Source organism: Sminthopsis crassicaudata, chromosome 1, assembly GCF_048593235.1.
Source record: "Sminthopsis crassicaudata isolate SCR6 chromosome 1, ASM4859323v1, whole genome shotgun sequence".
Lineage (NCBI taxonomy): Eukaryota > Metazoa > Chordata > Mammalia > Dasyuromorphia > Dasyuridae > Sminthopsis > Sminthopsis crassicaudata.
In genome coordinates, this window is record NC_133617.1 from 174249994 (window position 1) to 174266289 (window position 16296).

At 33.4% G+C, this 16296-nt stretch overlaps 1 protein-coding gene across 7 annotated transcripts in view; it reads left to right on the forward strand.

Moving 5' to 3' along the window:
* Positions 1 to 16296, forward strand: part of HIVEP1 (HIVEP zinc finger 1) — a 176329-nt gene that overhangs the window by 119052 nt on the left and 40981 nt on the right. For all 7 annotated transcript variants that reach the window (XM_074271726.1, XM_074271771.1, XM_074271762.1 and 4 more), the window contains one exon: positions 1117 to 6968. In XM_074271726.1, coding sequence (XP_074127827.1) covers positions 1117 to 6968 — 5852 coding nt within the window. The remainder of the gene's footprint in view (positions 1 to 1116; positions 6969 to 16296) is intronic.

The following is a 16296-nucleotide window of genomic DNA, read 5'->3' on the forward strand; positions in this document are numbered from 1 at the left end:
AAAAATATTTTCAGATCATTCACTTGAGATAGATACATGTTATTTTTTTTTTAAATAAGTGAATAAAGTTGTTTGTCTGTGTCTCAGAATTCCAGAATCCATGCCTTTAATATCTGGGAAAATAAATTCACTTAACCTTTAAAACTCAACCTAGGAGATAGGTAACTTATCAGCCCATTTAGCTCACTGTATCTGCTAGGTGGCACCAGATACCAAATAATGCTCTACCTTCACATCCTGTCCAGCTATCCAGCAAAGTTACTATGCCATTGTCCTGCCTCTGTGTACTCTTCCTTCTTTACTGCACCTTTCTTTCTTCTCTGTGAAGTCACCTCCAACCTTCCATTTATCCAGGTTTTCAACGCCAACATCTCCAACATCTCGCTCTCCATCCTACATTCTGGATGCTAGTCTTTTGCCAAATCTTATTATTTCTCTCTCCACAAAATCTCTTGTATCTGTCTTTTTTTTCCTACTTATACAACCAACACTTTAGGTTATGTCATTATCACTTCTCCTTGGATTATTAGAGTACTCTTCTAATTGGTCTTCCTACCTTAAGTCTTTACTTTTTCTTATTATCCTTTCTAATCCATTCTCTACAGAGCTACCAATGAAATATTTCTAAAGTATAGATCTAGTCATTTTCGTCTCTCTTTACACATACAAAATCTTTGGGCTCTCTAAGATTTTTCGTATATATATATATATGTATATATATATATATATACATATATATATATGTATATATATATATATATATATATATATGTCCCTTTTAAAATGTCAGTTTTTGTGTTCATTTTATAATTTAATCTGGTGGTAAACATATATAATTCATAAATATATTTATATGAAAGTTCTATGTTCATGTTTTTCAATTGATAAGTGGGTTCAATCAAAAAGAATATGGAGATCATCACTACTCTAACAGAGTACTTTTCTTCACAGACATCATAAAAGTACTATGAAAAGAACTAGTATCATTTGCATTAGACTCATATTTTATCTTATTTTTTTTCACAACTCCATTGTGTTTTTCATGTTTGTTGTTATTATAGAAGCTATTTTAAAGTCATTCCAATTAAATTTTTTTTTTCCATTTCCCCCTCACAGACATTTTAGAGACTGGTGTTAAAGGAACAACAGACACAGTTAAAGGTGTGAAACGGAAAAAGATTGTAACTGAAAATCATCTGAAAAAAATACCAAAATCACCCCTGAGAAATCCTCTTCAAACAAAGCTTAAGGAAAACACAGGAGAACCATCTTTTAATGTGCTTCATAGAATTTCAGGATATCAAAAGGAAGAGAATCACCTTCCAGTAGAAAATGGGAAACAATTTACCAAACAAAATGGGGAAACACCTGTAGTAACAACCAAAACCTCAAAAGCTGAAACATTGGTACCCCCAAAGAAATTGTCTTTATCCCAGCATTCCTTGGAGTTACGCAAGTGGAGATCAGAAGGCTCTGATTCAGGAGAGCTCAATTTATCTGCTGAACAGTGTGTTTCTAGTTCTATGTCAAGTATGACTAAGACTGACAACAGTGAATGTATTACTTTTAATTGTAGTACTACTTCATCTTCATATACAAGCACTGCATTTGATGTCTTATTGAAAGCCATGGAGCCAGAACTGAGTACCTTATCACAAAAGGGGCCTTCCTGTGCTATAAAGGTAGAAAAACTGAGACCAAATAAAGTTACCCAATCTCCTTCTAAACTAAAAAACAGTCAGAGTGATCCAAATCACTCTTTGTCACACCAAGAATTTGTTCCTAATTCACAGGTTGCTCCTTGTACCCTACAAACTGTACATGTATCTGCTGCTGGCAAGAATGAACAAGCACCAATTCAGTCAGTTTCTCCTTCACAAACTATACATGAGCGATTTGTTCCTAAATCTAGCCAACATGATCAGCTTTCAGTATGTCCAGGTTTTACTAGGTCACTTACACATCAGCAAAGTCAAGATGCTCTACAAATCCCACATGTATACAATATAGCTGTGACTTCCTCTATAAATCATACCCCACTTTCTAATGTATCTCAGGTTATTGCTCATAACCAGCCAGTGGATTCTTCTTCACCAATGTCAGTAAGTCCAACCAATTCCACACAGTTACCTATAGCCCCAATGTATAATTCAGCTCAAGTTGCTTCCATTGTTAATCACAGTGTTGAACAAATGTATAATCTAATTTTGAAAGATCAGAAACCCAAAAAGCAAGGAAAATATATATGTGAATATTGCAGTAGAGCTTGTGCAAAACCTAGTGTTCTTTTAAAGCATATCCGCTCCCATACTGGAGAAAGGCCCTATCCTTGTGTGACTTGTGGATTTTCATTTAAGACTAAAAGCAACTTATATAAGCACAAAAAATCTCATGCACATGCTATCAAACTGGGACTTGTCTTACAGCCAGATTCAAGTGGCTTATTTTTATCACATGAATCAGCTAAAGCACTTACTATTCATTCAGATGTTGAAGAAAGTGGTGAAAGTGATGATGAAGGTACTGCTGATGAAAGACAAGATGACCAAGGTTCCATAGAATTGGAATCTACACAAATAATGAAAATTATATCAAATTCTGAAACCTTACAGAAATCAAGTTCTATTTCAACCAATCCAGATCATGTATTAGGTGACTTTTCACTACAAGAAAAAACTTCAGAATTACAAGTAAGAACAGCATTACCTAAAGTAGTAGTTCACCCAGCAAATATTTCCCCTTTAAGAGCTGATAGTCCAAAAGTTACAGATTCCACTCCTGAACTTTCTAATATACAAAAGCCAAGGGACATTCAAGTTATAAACACAAAATCAAATTTAGACCATGTTTCTTGCTTAGAGACTGATGATAAACCCTACCAGAAAGGGGATGTCACACAATTGGAAGAAAAGCAAGAATCTCATGTTGGACCAATACATGCACAACTGCAAAGACAGCAGGCTACTGATTGTTCCCAAGAGCAACAAGGAAAGCATTTACTGAGCCCTAGAAGTTTGGGAAGCACAGATTCAGGTTACTTTTCACGCTCTGAAAGTACTGATCAGACAATGAGTCCACCTCCTCCCTTTGTACGAGTATTATCCACCACTGAAAAAGATCCAAATAAAAATAATGGACCCTATACAATTCCTGTCAGTACAGCACCATCTTCTACTGCACAGACAGCCTCTGGGGAAAAAGCATTGATTTTATCTAGTCTAATGCGGCCACCAATGGCAACAAAAACACTGGAAGAACGTATATCAAAGTTAATATCAGATAATGAAGCCTTGGTAGATGATAAGCAACTAGATAGTGTGAAACCAAGAAGAACCTCTCTCTCTCGACGAGGCAGTATAGATTCACCAAAATCATATATATTTAAAGATTCTTTCCAGTTTGACCTAAAACCCATGGGAAGGAGAACTAGCTCAAGTTCTGATATACCAAAGTCCCCTTTCACACCTACTGAGAAATCTAAACAAGTTTTTCTTTTGTCTGTACCTTCCCTTGACTGTTTACCTATAACAAGAAGTAATTCTATGCCTACTACAGGTTATTCAGCTGTACCTGCAAATATAATACCACCACCTCATCCACTAAGAGGAAGTCAATCATTTGATGATAAAATTGGTTCTTTTTATGATGATGTCTTTGTATCAGGACCTAATTCTTCAGGACAACAAAGTGGACATCCTCGTACTCTTGTCAGACAGACAGCAATAGAAGATTCTTCAAATGAAAATCATGTTCTTGGAACAACACAGTCTTCAGATGAAAGCTATCTTGGATGTAATGTTTCTAATGAAACTTTGTTGCCAAGAAGTAAGTCATCTGCACAAGGATCAAATTTGGAAAAAAAGAAATCCCATCAAGGCCGAGGAACAATGTTTGAGTGTGAAACTTGTCGAAACAGATATAGGAAACTGGAAAATTTTGAAAATCACAAGAAGTTTTACTGTTCAGAGTTACATGGACCAAAAACAAAGGTAGCTATACGAGAAACTGAGCACAGTTCGGCATCTGGTAGTATACAACCTCCAATCTTGCATTATAGAATGGCTGGTTCATCTGGAGTCTGGGAACAGACACCCCAGATAAGAAAAAGGAGGAAAATGAAAAGTGTTGGAGACGATGATGAGCTTCAGCAAAATGAAAGTGGAATTGCTTCAAAAATTTTAGAAGGTGTTCAATGTCAGAATATTTCAGAAAGTAAATCTCAAATTCAGCTTGTTACAAGGAGCACAGAACAGATTACTGAACCCAAAGTTTCTTCCATTATAGAAAAGAAAATAAATTCAGTTACCCAGGAAAAGTTAGAGCTGAAAAGACAAGGGACTGGAATTTCTGTTATACAACATACCAATTCATTAAGCAGACCTAGTTCCTTTGAAAAATCTGAACCTTTTGAAAGAAGTTCCCCAATTTCTTTTCAAGAGTGTAAAAGATCAATGAAGCATGGGCCTTTGAAAACAATTAGAATTATTCGAGAGGATGGATATACTCCTGGGAGTGCTGTTTGCCATCCCCAGCTTGTGTTGTCAGATTCATCTAGAGTAGAATTTCAAGAAAGTCCTAGAGTGGTTTCAAATGAAAGAAATCTGCTGATACAATCAAGACTAGTTCGCCAACCTAATATACAAGTCCCTGAAATATTGGTCACAGAAGAACCAGATCGTGACCATGAAATCCAAAGTATTGATCAAGATAAAACAGAAAAGTTTAATTGGCCCCAACGGAGTGAAACTTTAGCAAAATTGCCAACTGAGAAACTGCCACCCAAAAAGAAAAGAATCCGTCTAGCTGAAATGGAACATTCCTCTGCCGAATCAAGCTTTGATTCTACCCTTTCTAGGAGCTTAAGTAGGGAGAGCAGTTTATCACATACTTCAAGTTTCTCAGCTTCTTTAGACATAGAGGAAGTTTCTAAAATTGAAAATACCTCCAAAATTGAAAGTATAACTAAATCAGAGCTCCTTATGATTCCAGCTGTCTCACAAACGCTGAGTGTGCCAGGAACTCCTTACCGTGAAATGAGAAGAGCTGCTTCAGAACAGATTAATTGCACACAGCCATCTATGGAGGTCTCTGACTTTAGGAGTAAATCTTTTGACTGTGGAAACACATCTCCATCCAAATCTATTCCACTTGTGGAAGTACAGACTTTGAAGCCTCCTTCTGGCATTGGAATTACAGGACATATTCCGCTTTTAGAAAGGAGGAGGGGACCTCTTGTACGTCAAATATCGCTGAACATTGCTCCAGATAGTCATCTGACTCCTGTAATACCATCATCTTTCCCTAATACTCTTGTATCAGATGTAACCACAATGGCATTTCATAAATCTCAGATATCTAGTAAATCTTTAAATGACTTTCCTTCAAACTCATTGTTTCCCCAGATTCAAGTTAAGGACTTGCAACCAGTAATCTCAAATTCTGTTTCTATAAATCCACAGCAGCTTTTAGATACCAACCTAACAAATCAAATTTATCTGACCCCTGAACACCAAAATGTACAAACTTCTTTTGAAGTGACAACACAAGGTAAAAAATCAGATACTGTCTCTACTACATGCTTATCTTCTGAAAGCGAGGATTGCTTTGCTCCAAAGTATCAACTTCTTTTTAAAACTCTGCATTCAAGTCAGCCATGCTCAAATTCCACAAATACCTTGTCAAATCAAGTTCATCCAAATCTAGGTAGTGTGGATCAAAGTATGACTTCATTAAAAATACCTAGTACATCTAGCTCTTGCACTTTGCCACCTCTAAAACCTGGACATTTGTGCAGTCAAATACAGAAGATAACACCTTTTGTAGTTCCTGTTCATCTTCACAGTAATGTACCATCTTATAGTCTTGCTACTGTTACATCCCTTCCACAAATTTTAGTAACCCAGGATCAAGCAAATCAACCAGTTTGCAAGACAAATATGGTTACAGTGCCAACTTCAGAAAGTGCAATTCAGAAGCCAAAATCTCACCAGGATCCCCAGAATGCTTTGCCAAACTCACAAAAACAACTTGTTAATGAAAATGTGTTTTCTGAGATAGGCCAAAATTTGTCACCATCAGAATCCTTGACTATAATTCAGAAAATCCCCGTCAGTGGTCTTTTTCCTCACTCAGAAGCATCAGCTTCAAGTAAAAGAATGCTTTCCCCAGCCAATAGCTTAGATATTGCCATGGAAAAACAACAGAAGCGAGCTAAAGATGAAAATGGTGCTGTTTGTATAACAGACATTAGATCATTACAACTGTTAAACATGAAAATTAGTGATTCAAATAAACACAAGAAGCCTGTTTTGGTGAGACAGGTTTGTACTATAGAGCCCATTGAAGGTGTTTTATTGGATCACGAAACTATTCTGCAGTCTGGAAATAGAAGTGACCCTGGCGGTTTGACAGCTGGTTTATTGGGCAGGACCTCTTCAGGAAATTTGAAATCTGAAATTGTAGAACATATAAAAGAATTGCCAGAACTAGAAAACAGTAAAGCTTCTATATCTTTAAGTCTTGGAGCTAAAGGATCACCTGTATCTTCTCCAGAAAATATTAAAGTTTTTCCTTTGAAAAACAGTAACCAAGAAAGGAATTCTCCAGTGGTTAAAAACAAATGTAACAAAATGAATATCCAGGAGATAACCTCTACATCACTTCATTCAGGAGATATACACCAGTTATCCTTTCCAAGTCTAAAGACTACAACAAGTTTCACATGGTGTTACCTTGTAAAACGGAAACCGTTGCATTTGCCTCAAAATGACCAAAAAACTTCAGCATATTCAGTGTGGAATATTAGTTCCAGTAATCCAAATCCACTTGGTTTGCCTACAAAAGTTGCACTTTCTCTCCTTAATTCAAAACAGAAGTTTGGAAAATCCCTGTATAGTCAAGCAATAACTTCTCATTCCAAATCAGATGTACTGGTGTATTCAAGCAAATGGAAAAACAACCTAAGCAAGGTACTTGACATGTAATTATTTTCTAAAAAAAGTTCATATAATTAATGATTGTCTTTGTACTTCTAACATTTAATTGGAAAATAATTTATTTTTGTTTAAACTACTGAAATTTGTCCTAATTAACAAATAATTATTTAAGGAAAAAGGTTAACATTTGTCAAAATGTACTATATTAAGTAACCACAAATATTCAATATGTCCTTTTTCTTATATTTTCTGACACTGATAACTTGAAGAAACTATTATTTTAATTCAGTGAATCATATTGAAGACATACTTGAATAGTACTAGTAGAATAGCACGAGACATTATGGAAGTAAAATCCACAGCGTGGTAACTGGATATGTGCTTGTGAAGTTCAGGATGTAGTAAAAGGTAATTCAGGTTTCAAGTCTATGGTCACTGTTTGATACTGTCACAATAAATAGCATACCCATTGGGAGGAACTGATGGGGCAATAAAGGAGAAAGACAGCAAGTAATAATTGGTGAGTTCAGATTACTATGTAGAGAAGACCAGCAGAACTTCTGGAAGTGTGAATTTGGAGTTTGGGAAAGGAAATCTAAAGATAAAGATTTGGGAAATTATTCACATAATGGTGATGGTGTAATCTATAGGAGGAAAGAAGACAAAGTTTATAAAAAGAAAAGAGAATGAAAGCCTACATTTAACAGACAGGATGAGGAAGGCATACTTTCTAATATGATAGTTATGATGGACAATAGAAAAAGTTCATGAAAATCTTGAGTTTTGGAGTTTTCATAGAATAAAATTTAAAAGGACAAAGTATGAGGGCTTCTCCACTTAAATACAGGTCATTTCCCTTTAGAATTCTTCCTTCATTAAGCAGAATACTTTAAGGATATAGTCCCTATCAAAGTAAGATGTTCAAGGTTGTGTTTATGTAGAGTTTTTGCTGCTATTGTTGCATATTTGACTTTAATCTTGAGCTATTGTTGAATAACTTAGTAAAATTGTTAGTCATAAATATGAGACAGATATAGGAGTAAGGCAGAACAAAACTAGGATGGATTCTTTGAGAAAATTTGTATATCTTTTATTTTGTGTCTGTGTCATTTTTAAAAACTATTTTTCTGTTGAGTTATCAGTAGCAAGGCTTAAAAAAAACAAGTATAGAATTGAATTCTAACTATGCATTACTTTAAATTGATTTTTTGGTTGGTTTTGCATTTTTTAGGGAATCTACTTTATAATTTTTTTGTTGTTGTTTTCTAACTGAAGTGAATTTATATGATTTGCTTTGTGGAGAGGGTAGTTATGATAGCATCTAGAAAATTATCCATCATGAATATACTGCATTTTTGTCTTTCAATATTTCCCTTGTGGAGAGGAGACTGTTTTCTTGCTGTCATTCATACTTCAAGAACAATAGTTTCAACTCTGAATATATGAGAATTGAAAAACATTTTTATAGCTCTATTTCTTTTGCATTTTTAGCTTAAAGATATACATATATATATATATGTATATATATATATATATATATATATATATATATATATATATATATATATATATATATATATATATATTCAACCATATGATTCAGTGAGTAGAACTATGGACTGAAGATTAAGAAACTGTTTTTAAAAATTTGATCAAAGAAGAGTGAATTCCTGACTTAGGGTTTTTTTGTTTTTGTTTTGTTTTTTAATTATGCAAAAAAAAAGATAGTGATAAAGTCAACCATTCCAATTTGGGAGTTAGCAAAAAACCAAGGGTAGAAGTAATCTTGGAGTTTTCAAGCATCCTACCTTTGAAATATATTATTGGTATGACCCTATACAAATCACTTATTCTTTTAGTGCCTCCTAGATAACTCTTTGAAGGTGAGTTTCAGGGCAATTGCTGATCTCCTTTGTTGGAAACCACATACCTGAAGTCATGTTCTGTCTTGTCCCCAAACATTCTAAAAGGTTTTTAATAATGTTAGTGGCTTGTTGCAAAGTTACTGGCATCAAAGATTCAGAAACACACACTTTCACACACTCACAAACACAAAAGAAGCAGAGCAGTCCAGTGGAAAGAGCAATTATTGTTAGAGAACATCAATTCAAATTCCATCTCTTATTATTTGCCATAAATGTGATCTTAATTAAATCACTGAATATTTCTGGACCCCGATTTATTCATTCATAAAATGAGAAAGGGTACAGCTTAGGTGAAAGAAGGCTGAAATGGAAAGCTTCAGGTCCATTCCATTTCTAAAGTAATGACCCTATGATCTGTTGATCATATGTGTGCAAATTTGTTATTTTCTGAATAGTGAAAAGAAATTAACATTTTCCCCATTTTTTTCTTTTTTCTTTTGTGCAAGACAGAGAATATGTAAGCAGTTCATAGGATAGGCTTGCCTATACTCTGTAGATGGTTTTTTAATAACTTCCCTTCAAGGCCCTTTTTGCATTATGAAATTATTTTCCTAAAATCATCATCCTTCTTTTTAGGAGAATAAGCATTAAGCACCAACTATGTGCCAGGCACTAGAGCACTTTACATGTGTAATTACATGTAATCTTCATTACAACCTTGTGAGGTAATTGCTATCGTGATCCCCACTTTACAATTCAGGAAACTGAGACACAAAATTGTGAAGTGACTTGCAAAGGATCACAACAGTTAAAAAGTGTCTGATGCTGTGGATTTGAACTTGGGTTTTTCTGGTTTATGGCCTAGCCTCAGATTCTATATGCCACCCACCTGCCTCAGCCTTCTTTTAAAAAGTATCTTTTAAAATTTATTGTTATATTCAAGAAAACAATTTTTCATTCAAATATATTATCTGCAGAAGAATTTGTAGCAGAAGTAGTTTCTAGAGAAGGTTTCCTGGGAAGAATATTTAGTTGGACTCTTTCCTAACAAAAGTCTCCTTTTCCCTCTTTCTTACTGAAGCTCTTTTCCTTATTTACATTCTATAGTCTCTTGATGTCATTCCCTATGTTCTTCTTAAGTTTTTCAATTTAAGAGGTGATAATTGTCCATGTCTAGGCCAACCATTTTCTTTTCCAGATTACTTCCCCAAACATCCTTTCCCTTTCTGGGAAATCTTTGTCTTGCTTCTCTGTCTCAGAAGTTGTCATTTCTCATTGCCTTCACTTCCTATGAGCTCATTCATGCCTTTGAAATCTGGCTTCTGACTTCATCACTCACTGCTTTTTATTGTTAGCAATAATCTCTTAATTGCTATTTCCAAGGGACTTTGCTCAGTCCTCCTCCTTCTTGATCTCTCTCTAGCATTTGAAACTCTACCACCCTCTGTTCCTGGATACTTTTTCTTCTTTGCATTTTCATGATATGCTCCCACTTGACTCTCTTCCTACTTTCTGATTACTCATTCTGAGTAGCTTCAGCTGGATCATAAACCACAGATCATCCACATATGTGGATGTACACTATGGATATATCCAATCTTTTTCTTTCTTTATACTTTATATAAGTATTATGTTTATATAAAGTATACTTTATGCTTTGGTGACTTCTTCAGCTCAAGTGGATTCAATTATCATTTGTATGCAGATGACTTCAAGAAATATATTATCCACTCATTTTCTGTCTTTTGATTTCCATCAGTGTTTCCAATCAAAGATATCCAAAACTGAATTAAGCATACTCCCCATGAAACCAGCCCTCTTTCTACATTCTCTTTTTTCTTTTGAGACAAACAATTCTATTCACTAAAACTTACTTTACTGAAATAATTTTGACTCCCCTTCATTATATTTGGCCCTTCAGTTGCCACATCTTGTCAATTCTGTTTCTTTAGCATTTTGAACATTGCATTCGTTCTCTCCTGACACTTAACCACTCTTCTAGTCCAGGCTTTTTATCACTTCTCATGTGGACTGTTTTAAGTAACAATCTAATTAATTAATTAGTCATCATTCTAGTCCATCTTCTAAGAGCTTGTTAAAGGGATTTTCCTAAAATGCTTTCTATTATCCCCTCTAAAATTGAATATAGATTCCTCTATTTTGCATTTAAATACTTGTGCAACCTGTTCCCAAAACATATTTTTTTAAAGCCCTTCTTGTGGTGCTTTCTAAACAAACTGGCCTTATTACAATTCTTTATAAAAGGCATTCTCTCTTTTAACTCTGCCTCCACAGGTATTTCCCCATTCAATCTTATAATACACTTTTTTCCTCATATCTGCATCTTACGTTCTCTGGCAGGGAGAGGTGGGGGTTAAGAAGGAGAAAGAGAAGGGAGAGAGAGAGAGGGAATTTATTATTCATTTTTAGTACTCTTTTAAAAAAAATTGAATTTCCCCAAAATAATTGAATTTCAAATTTTCTCGCTCCTTACAGCCCCTCTCTACTTATTGAGAAGGCAAACAAAATTATATCAGTTATAAATGTGAAATCATGTAAAAACATTTCATTAATTTAGCCATTTTAATGACAAAAAACAGGAAAAATAAAATAAGTTATATTTCAGTTTGCTCTCAGAGTTTATCAATTCCCTTTCTGGAGGAAGATAGCATTTTTCATCATTAGTACTTTGGAATTGTTTTGAATCAGTATTCTCAAAGAAGCTAAGTCTTTCACAGTTAATCATTATTACAATATAGTGTATGATGACCTCCTGGTTCTGTTCATTTTACTTTGCATGAATTGATATGTCTTCTCCAGGTTTTTTTTGAAACCATCTCTCATCCTTCCACATACTACAATAATACTCTACCACCCCTTGTTAATCCATTCCCCAATTGATGAGCATCTCTTCAATTTCCAATTATTTGCCACTCCAAAAATAATTGGTATAAAATTTTTTAATATATACATTCTTTTCCTTTTCTTTAGTAGTGGTATTGCTGAATCAAAAGGTATATGTAGTTTTGGACATAGTTCAAAATTGTTTTCCAGAGTAGTTGGACTGGTTCACAACTCTACCAAGAATGTATATTTTTATAAGTGCCCCTATTTAAATTTTTTTAATTGTGACCCTATTTTTTAAAATAGTATCTCTCTTTTTCCATATACCCCCCTCTAGTATTTGTTTTTTCCTTTTCTGCCATATTAACCAACCTAACAGATGTGAAATGATACCTTAGATTCAGTTTAATTTTCATTTCTCGGTAGACATTTATAGCATTTTTTCATATTACTAAATAGATAGCTTTGATTTCTTCTGAAAAATGCTTTTCATATCCTTTGACCATTTGTCAATTGGGTAATGGCTCTTCTTTTTTTTTAATAAATTGATTAAGTTCCATATATACAAACACACACACAATATATGTATGTCTATTATAGATATAAATATATGTGTGTGTGTATGACCTTTATCAGAGAAACTTGCTGTAAAATTATTTTGCTGACTATGGTACTTTTTAGCAAAATTATTTTTTTCCTGCTTATCTCTTAAGTCTTTCTTTTTGCATCATCTGAGATCATGATAGTTATTCCCCTTTCTTTTAAAACAAGCCCAAACATAATAGATTGAGTTCCACCCCTCCACATACCCCTATTAATAAAATCTGCATGCCTTTCTTTTTCAAGGGTGTTTCTTTTAAACAACGTAGTCTTGGATTCTGATTTCTGATTCATTCTGTTAGCTACTTCTGTTTTCTGTATGAGTTCATCACATTTACAGTTATCTAGTTATGTATTTTACTTCCATCCTTTCTTCTTCTGTTTATCCTTCTTTTTCTCTGTTAACCTTGTTCCTAAAAATCTGTTTTACTTCTGACTACTGCTTTTCTTAATCTGTCATTCCATGTATCACCCCTCACAATCTTCTTTTATCCCCGTTTCTTATTTCTTTGTTGAGATTTCTGTGTCCAATTGAGCATGTGGGTGGTGATGTATATATACTATGTGTACATCTCCCATACACTTAGAGGTTCTTTTTTGGTCTAGTTTTTCACCAAGCTAAAGCTTCTCTTCTAATATTAGATACACTGATTTTATTCTTAAATCATCTGTCATATCATATTCCTATAAATTTAGTTTTCAGATTTATCATTGGAGTTTATTATCAGAGTTATCTGTTTTGTCTTTTGTGATCACTCCTATCCTTTTATAATAACATAAGATCATAGAATTTGTTAGAAGAGTTCAACTCCCTTATTAGAGCCTAGAGAAATTTAGTGATTTTTTTACAGTCCGCTAGCAAGTAAGTGCTGGTGGCAGGATTCAGGCCAAGATCTTCTTGATTCCAGGTTCATTACTGTAATTATCTTTGAATAAGAACTCTAAAATTGTAGCAGTAAAAATGGCTATTCCATTTTTTTTCTGTTTTTAAAAATAGTGTGACTTTTAATATTCAGCTTTAGCATCATCTTTGAACTGTTTGTGGCATATGATATAAGATGTTACTCTGAATCTAAATTCTTATAGTGTTCTCTAATTCTCCTGGCAGTTCTAGTCAGTGTTCTTATTCCAAGTAATTTATGTTCTTAATTTTTGTCAAACACTAAGTGTTTGGTTCACTTGTTTCTGATTCTTCTTAGCAGTTCTATTTAAAAAAATGAATAGTATATAGTTTTGATATTTTTTGTTTTATGATAGATGTAGTCTTAGGTTTGGACATGCTATTTCTCCTTTTTCCTTTTTTTTTTTTAAATTTTTTTTTTTAATTTTGGTATTTTTCCTCTCAAGAGTATAGATTTTTTTTTTCTCCAAACAAAAAGCATATTTTATTTTGCTTTCTAAAATAAATTGAATAGTTTGATATATCATCAGCAATAATAAAAATCAACAAGTTAGCAAGTTGATTTGATTCTGTTGCTATATTGCCACTACTAAAATCTGTACTATTGATGCAACTCAACCAAGAATACTAACAGGCTCTCTAGTTATTTAAGTTATTTTTTTTCTTCAGATAATATTGTGTGCTTTTATCTATGAAGTCCTGAATATTCCTTGATAGATTGGTTTATTAGTATTTTTGTAATTGGTAGTTATTTGGGGAATTCCCTTTACATTATTTTCTTTCAGGTTTTGTTATTGTTATATAGAAATACTATTGATTATTGTGGATTTCTTTAGAATCTTAATACTTTACTGAAACTATTGCCAATTAGGTTCTTTATTAATTCTTTTAGGGCATTTTGTTTTTTAATTTTGATTTTTTAAAAAATTTGATTATTTTTGTGTTGTGTTTTTTTCCCCAAAATCTGGAATCTTCTTTGTATACTTCTATAGTATACTTCTAAGTATAAGTTCTTCTTGATCATAGAGGATAATTTTTTAGATTAATATTACCATAGTCTTTCTTAATAAGGTTTTATTTAAAGTATTTGAAGCAATACTCATTAATATACATATATGTGTATTCGTCCCTTTTTTGCCTTTTATTTCTCTAGTTCAGTATTAATAATGAGGTAGCAATTCTTGGTTTGAAATATGAAGCAAAAGGCACATGTGAAGATTTCCCAATGGTATTCTCTTTGCCAAAAGGGCAAAGGAAGAGGTTATGGACAAAATGAAGAGGTAAAAGGCACCAGGAATGGTAAGAATGAAATAGATTTGGAAGTGCAATAGAAGAAATAGCAAAGAAAGGAGTTTTAACACTTAATAGAAAAGACAAATTCCTCAGTGGAACCAGAAGGAAGAGTGTATGCTATGAAATTGGACAAAGCTATTGACTAGCAGGCTAAATCCATAGAGTTTAGTAGACTAACCTTAAAAGAGTGTTAATAGGGATGGGATTATACCATTGATTGGCAAACTAACCCTAAAAGGTATTTTGCACTTTAAAAGAGTTAGCTATAATGAGAAAGACCACCATGAGGCAGTAGGGGGAAGGGAAGGGTGTGAAAGACACTGTGAAATAGGACTTTATGGCAGGCTAAAAAGGAACTTTACCAAAGATGGTGTAGGCCTTGGCAGATTTATGGGGGAAATTTAATCATGGGGGATATGACATCAAAACTTTCTGATTGGATACAATAAGATATCCACTGGAGGTGGTGCTGCAATTGAAACTCTACTTGAATAAAAAAAAGGTCTACTTAAGAACAAAAAACGCTCTGGGGAGCCTATCTGAGCTCACCTCAGAGTGTTATAATCTCATCAGTGTTTCAGACTTGCTGGCAAACTCTTACCTTGCTTTCCAGAACCTCATGTTTAGGATAAGATTTGTCTCACAAAAAGAGATAGATAGCTAAGTTTTAAATTAATTTTTATTTCTATTATTCTGCCTATGAACTTTCTCTTGTGAAAATTTAAGAATTGCCATCCTTTTACTTGTTCACCCATGTACTTGGTAGGGGTTACAATGCTTGTTCCCCTCTGTCCTCCACTTTTACTCTTCCCATTTATGACGTTCTCACTTTTCTGTCCTCACAAAGAAAACATTGATTCTTGGAGTCTCAAAATTTTAATTCCTAGTACCTCAGTTTAATTTCTTAACTTCTTCTGATTTCCTCTTCAATCTTTATAGCCCCTTAGGTCATCTTATCCCTTTTTTAATTCTTTCTGTTACCTCGGCAGTTCGAACCTTTTTCTTTTCTTTCTTTTTTTTTTTTAACCTTTTTTTAATTTAAAAAAAAATTTTAATTAAAGCTTTTTATTTACAAAACATATGCATGGGTAATTGTTCAATATTGACCCTTGCAAAACCTTTTGTTCCAAATTTTCTCCTCCTTCCCTCTACTCTTCCCCTAGCTGGCAATTAGTCTAGTACGTGTTAAATAAATAGTTCATCATTTTTCTGTTTAAAAAAAAAACAAAAAAACAACAAAAAAAAACACCTATAAACCCTATAAATATGAGATAATTTAATAAATATAGTTATCAAGTTACCTTTATTATGCCTCTATTGTTTTGGGACATTTGCAAGTGAATTGTTATACTCTCTTCTTGTGGATTTTTTGTTTGTTTTTTATTTATTCCCAGTAATTTCTCTTGCCACTTTTTTGTTGTGGTTGTTTAGATGGAGGAGTTAAACATCTATTTTTTCACTGATAATAGCTCAATTTTTAAGTTGTATGTTTTTTTTTTAATTGCATCTTGAGCTTTTTTTTTTTTCTCCTATATTTTTTTTTAAGTTCTAGTATTTCCTCTGAATTCTCTTGCATGTAGAATAGTTGTGTATTGTTTGAATTACCTTTCCTTCAAATGTGAAGTTCTTTCTTGCTTCTTGAAATTATGTATCACTGAAATTCTCAAATGTTACCACTGTGTCTCAAAGTTTGATATGCTTGGTAGTTTGTTGTCATCTGATTCTTTCATTTCATGCTTTTTGGTAGTTTAAAGGCCTTTCCTTCATTGTGGTATTTAGATATTTTTTTTTTTTTGATTTGGTGTATTTTTCTTGGAAACCTATGATAATTTTTCTATATATCATATCATCAAGGTCA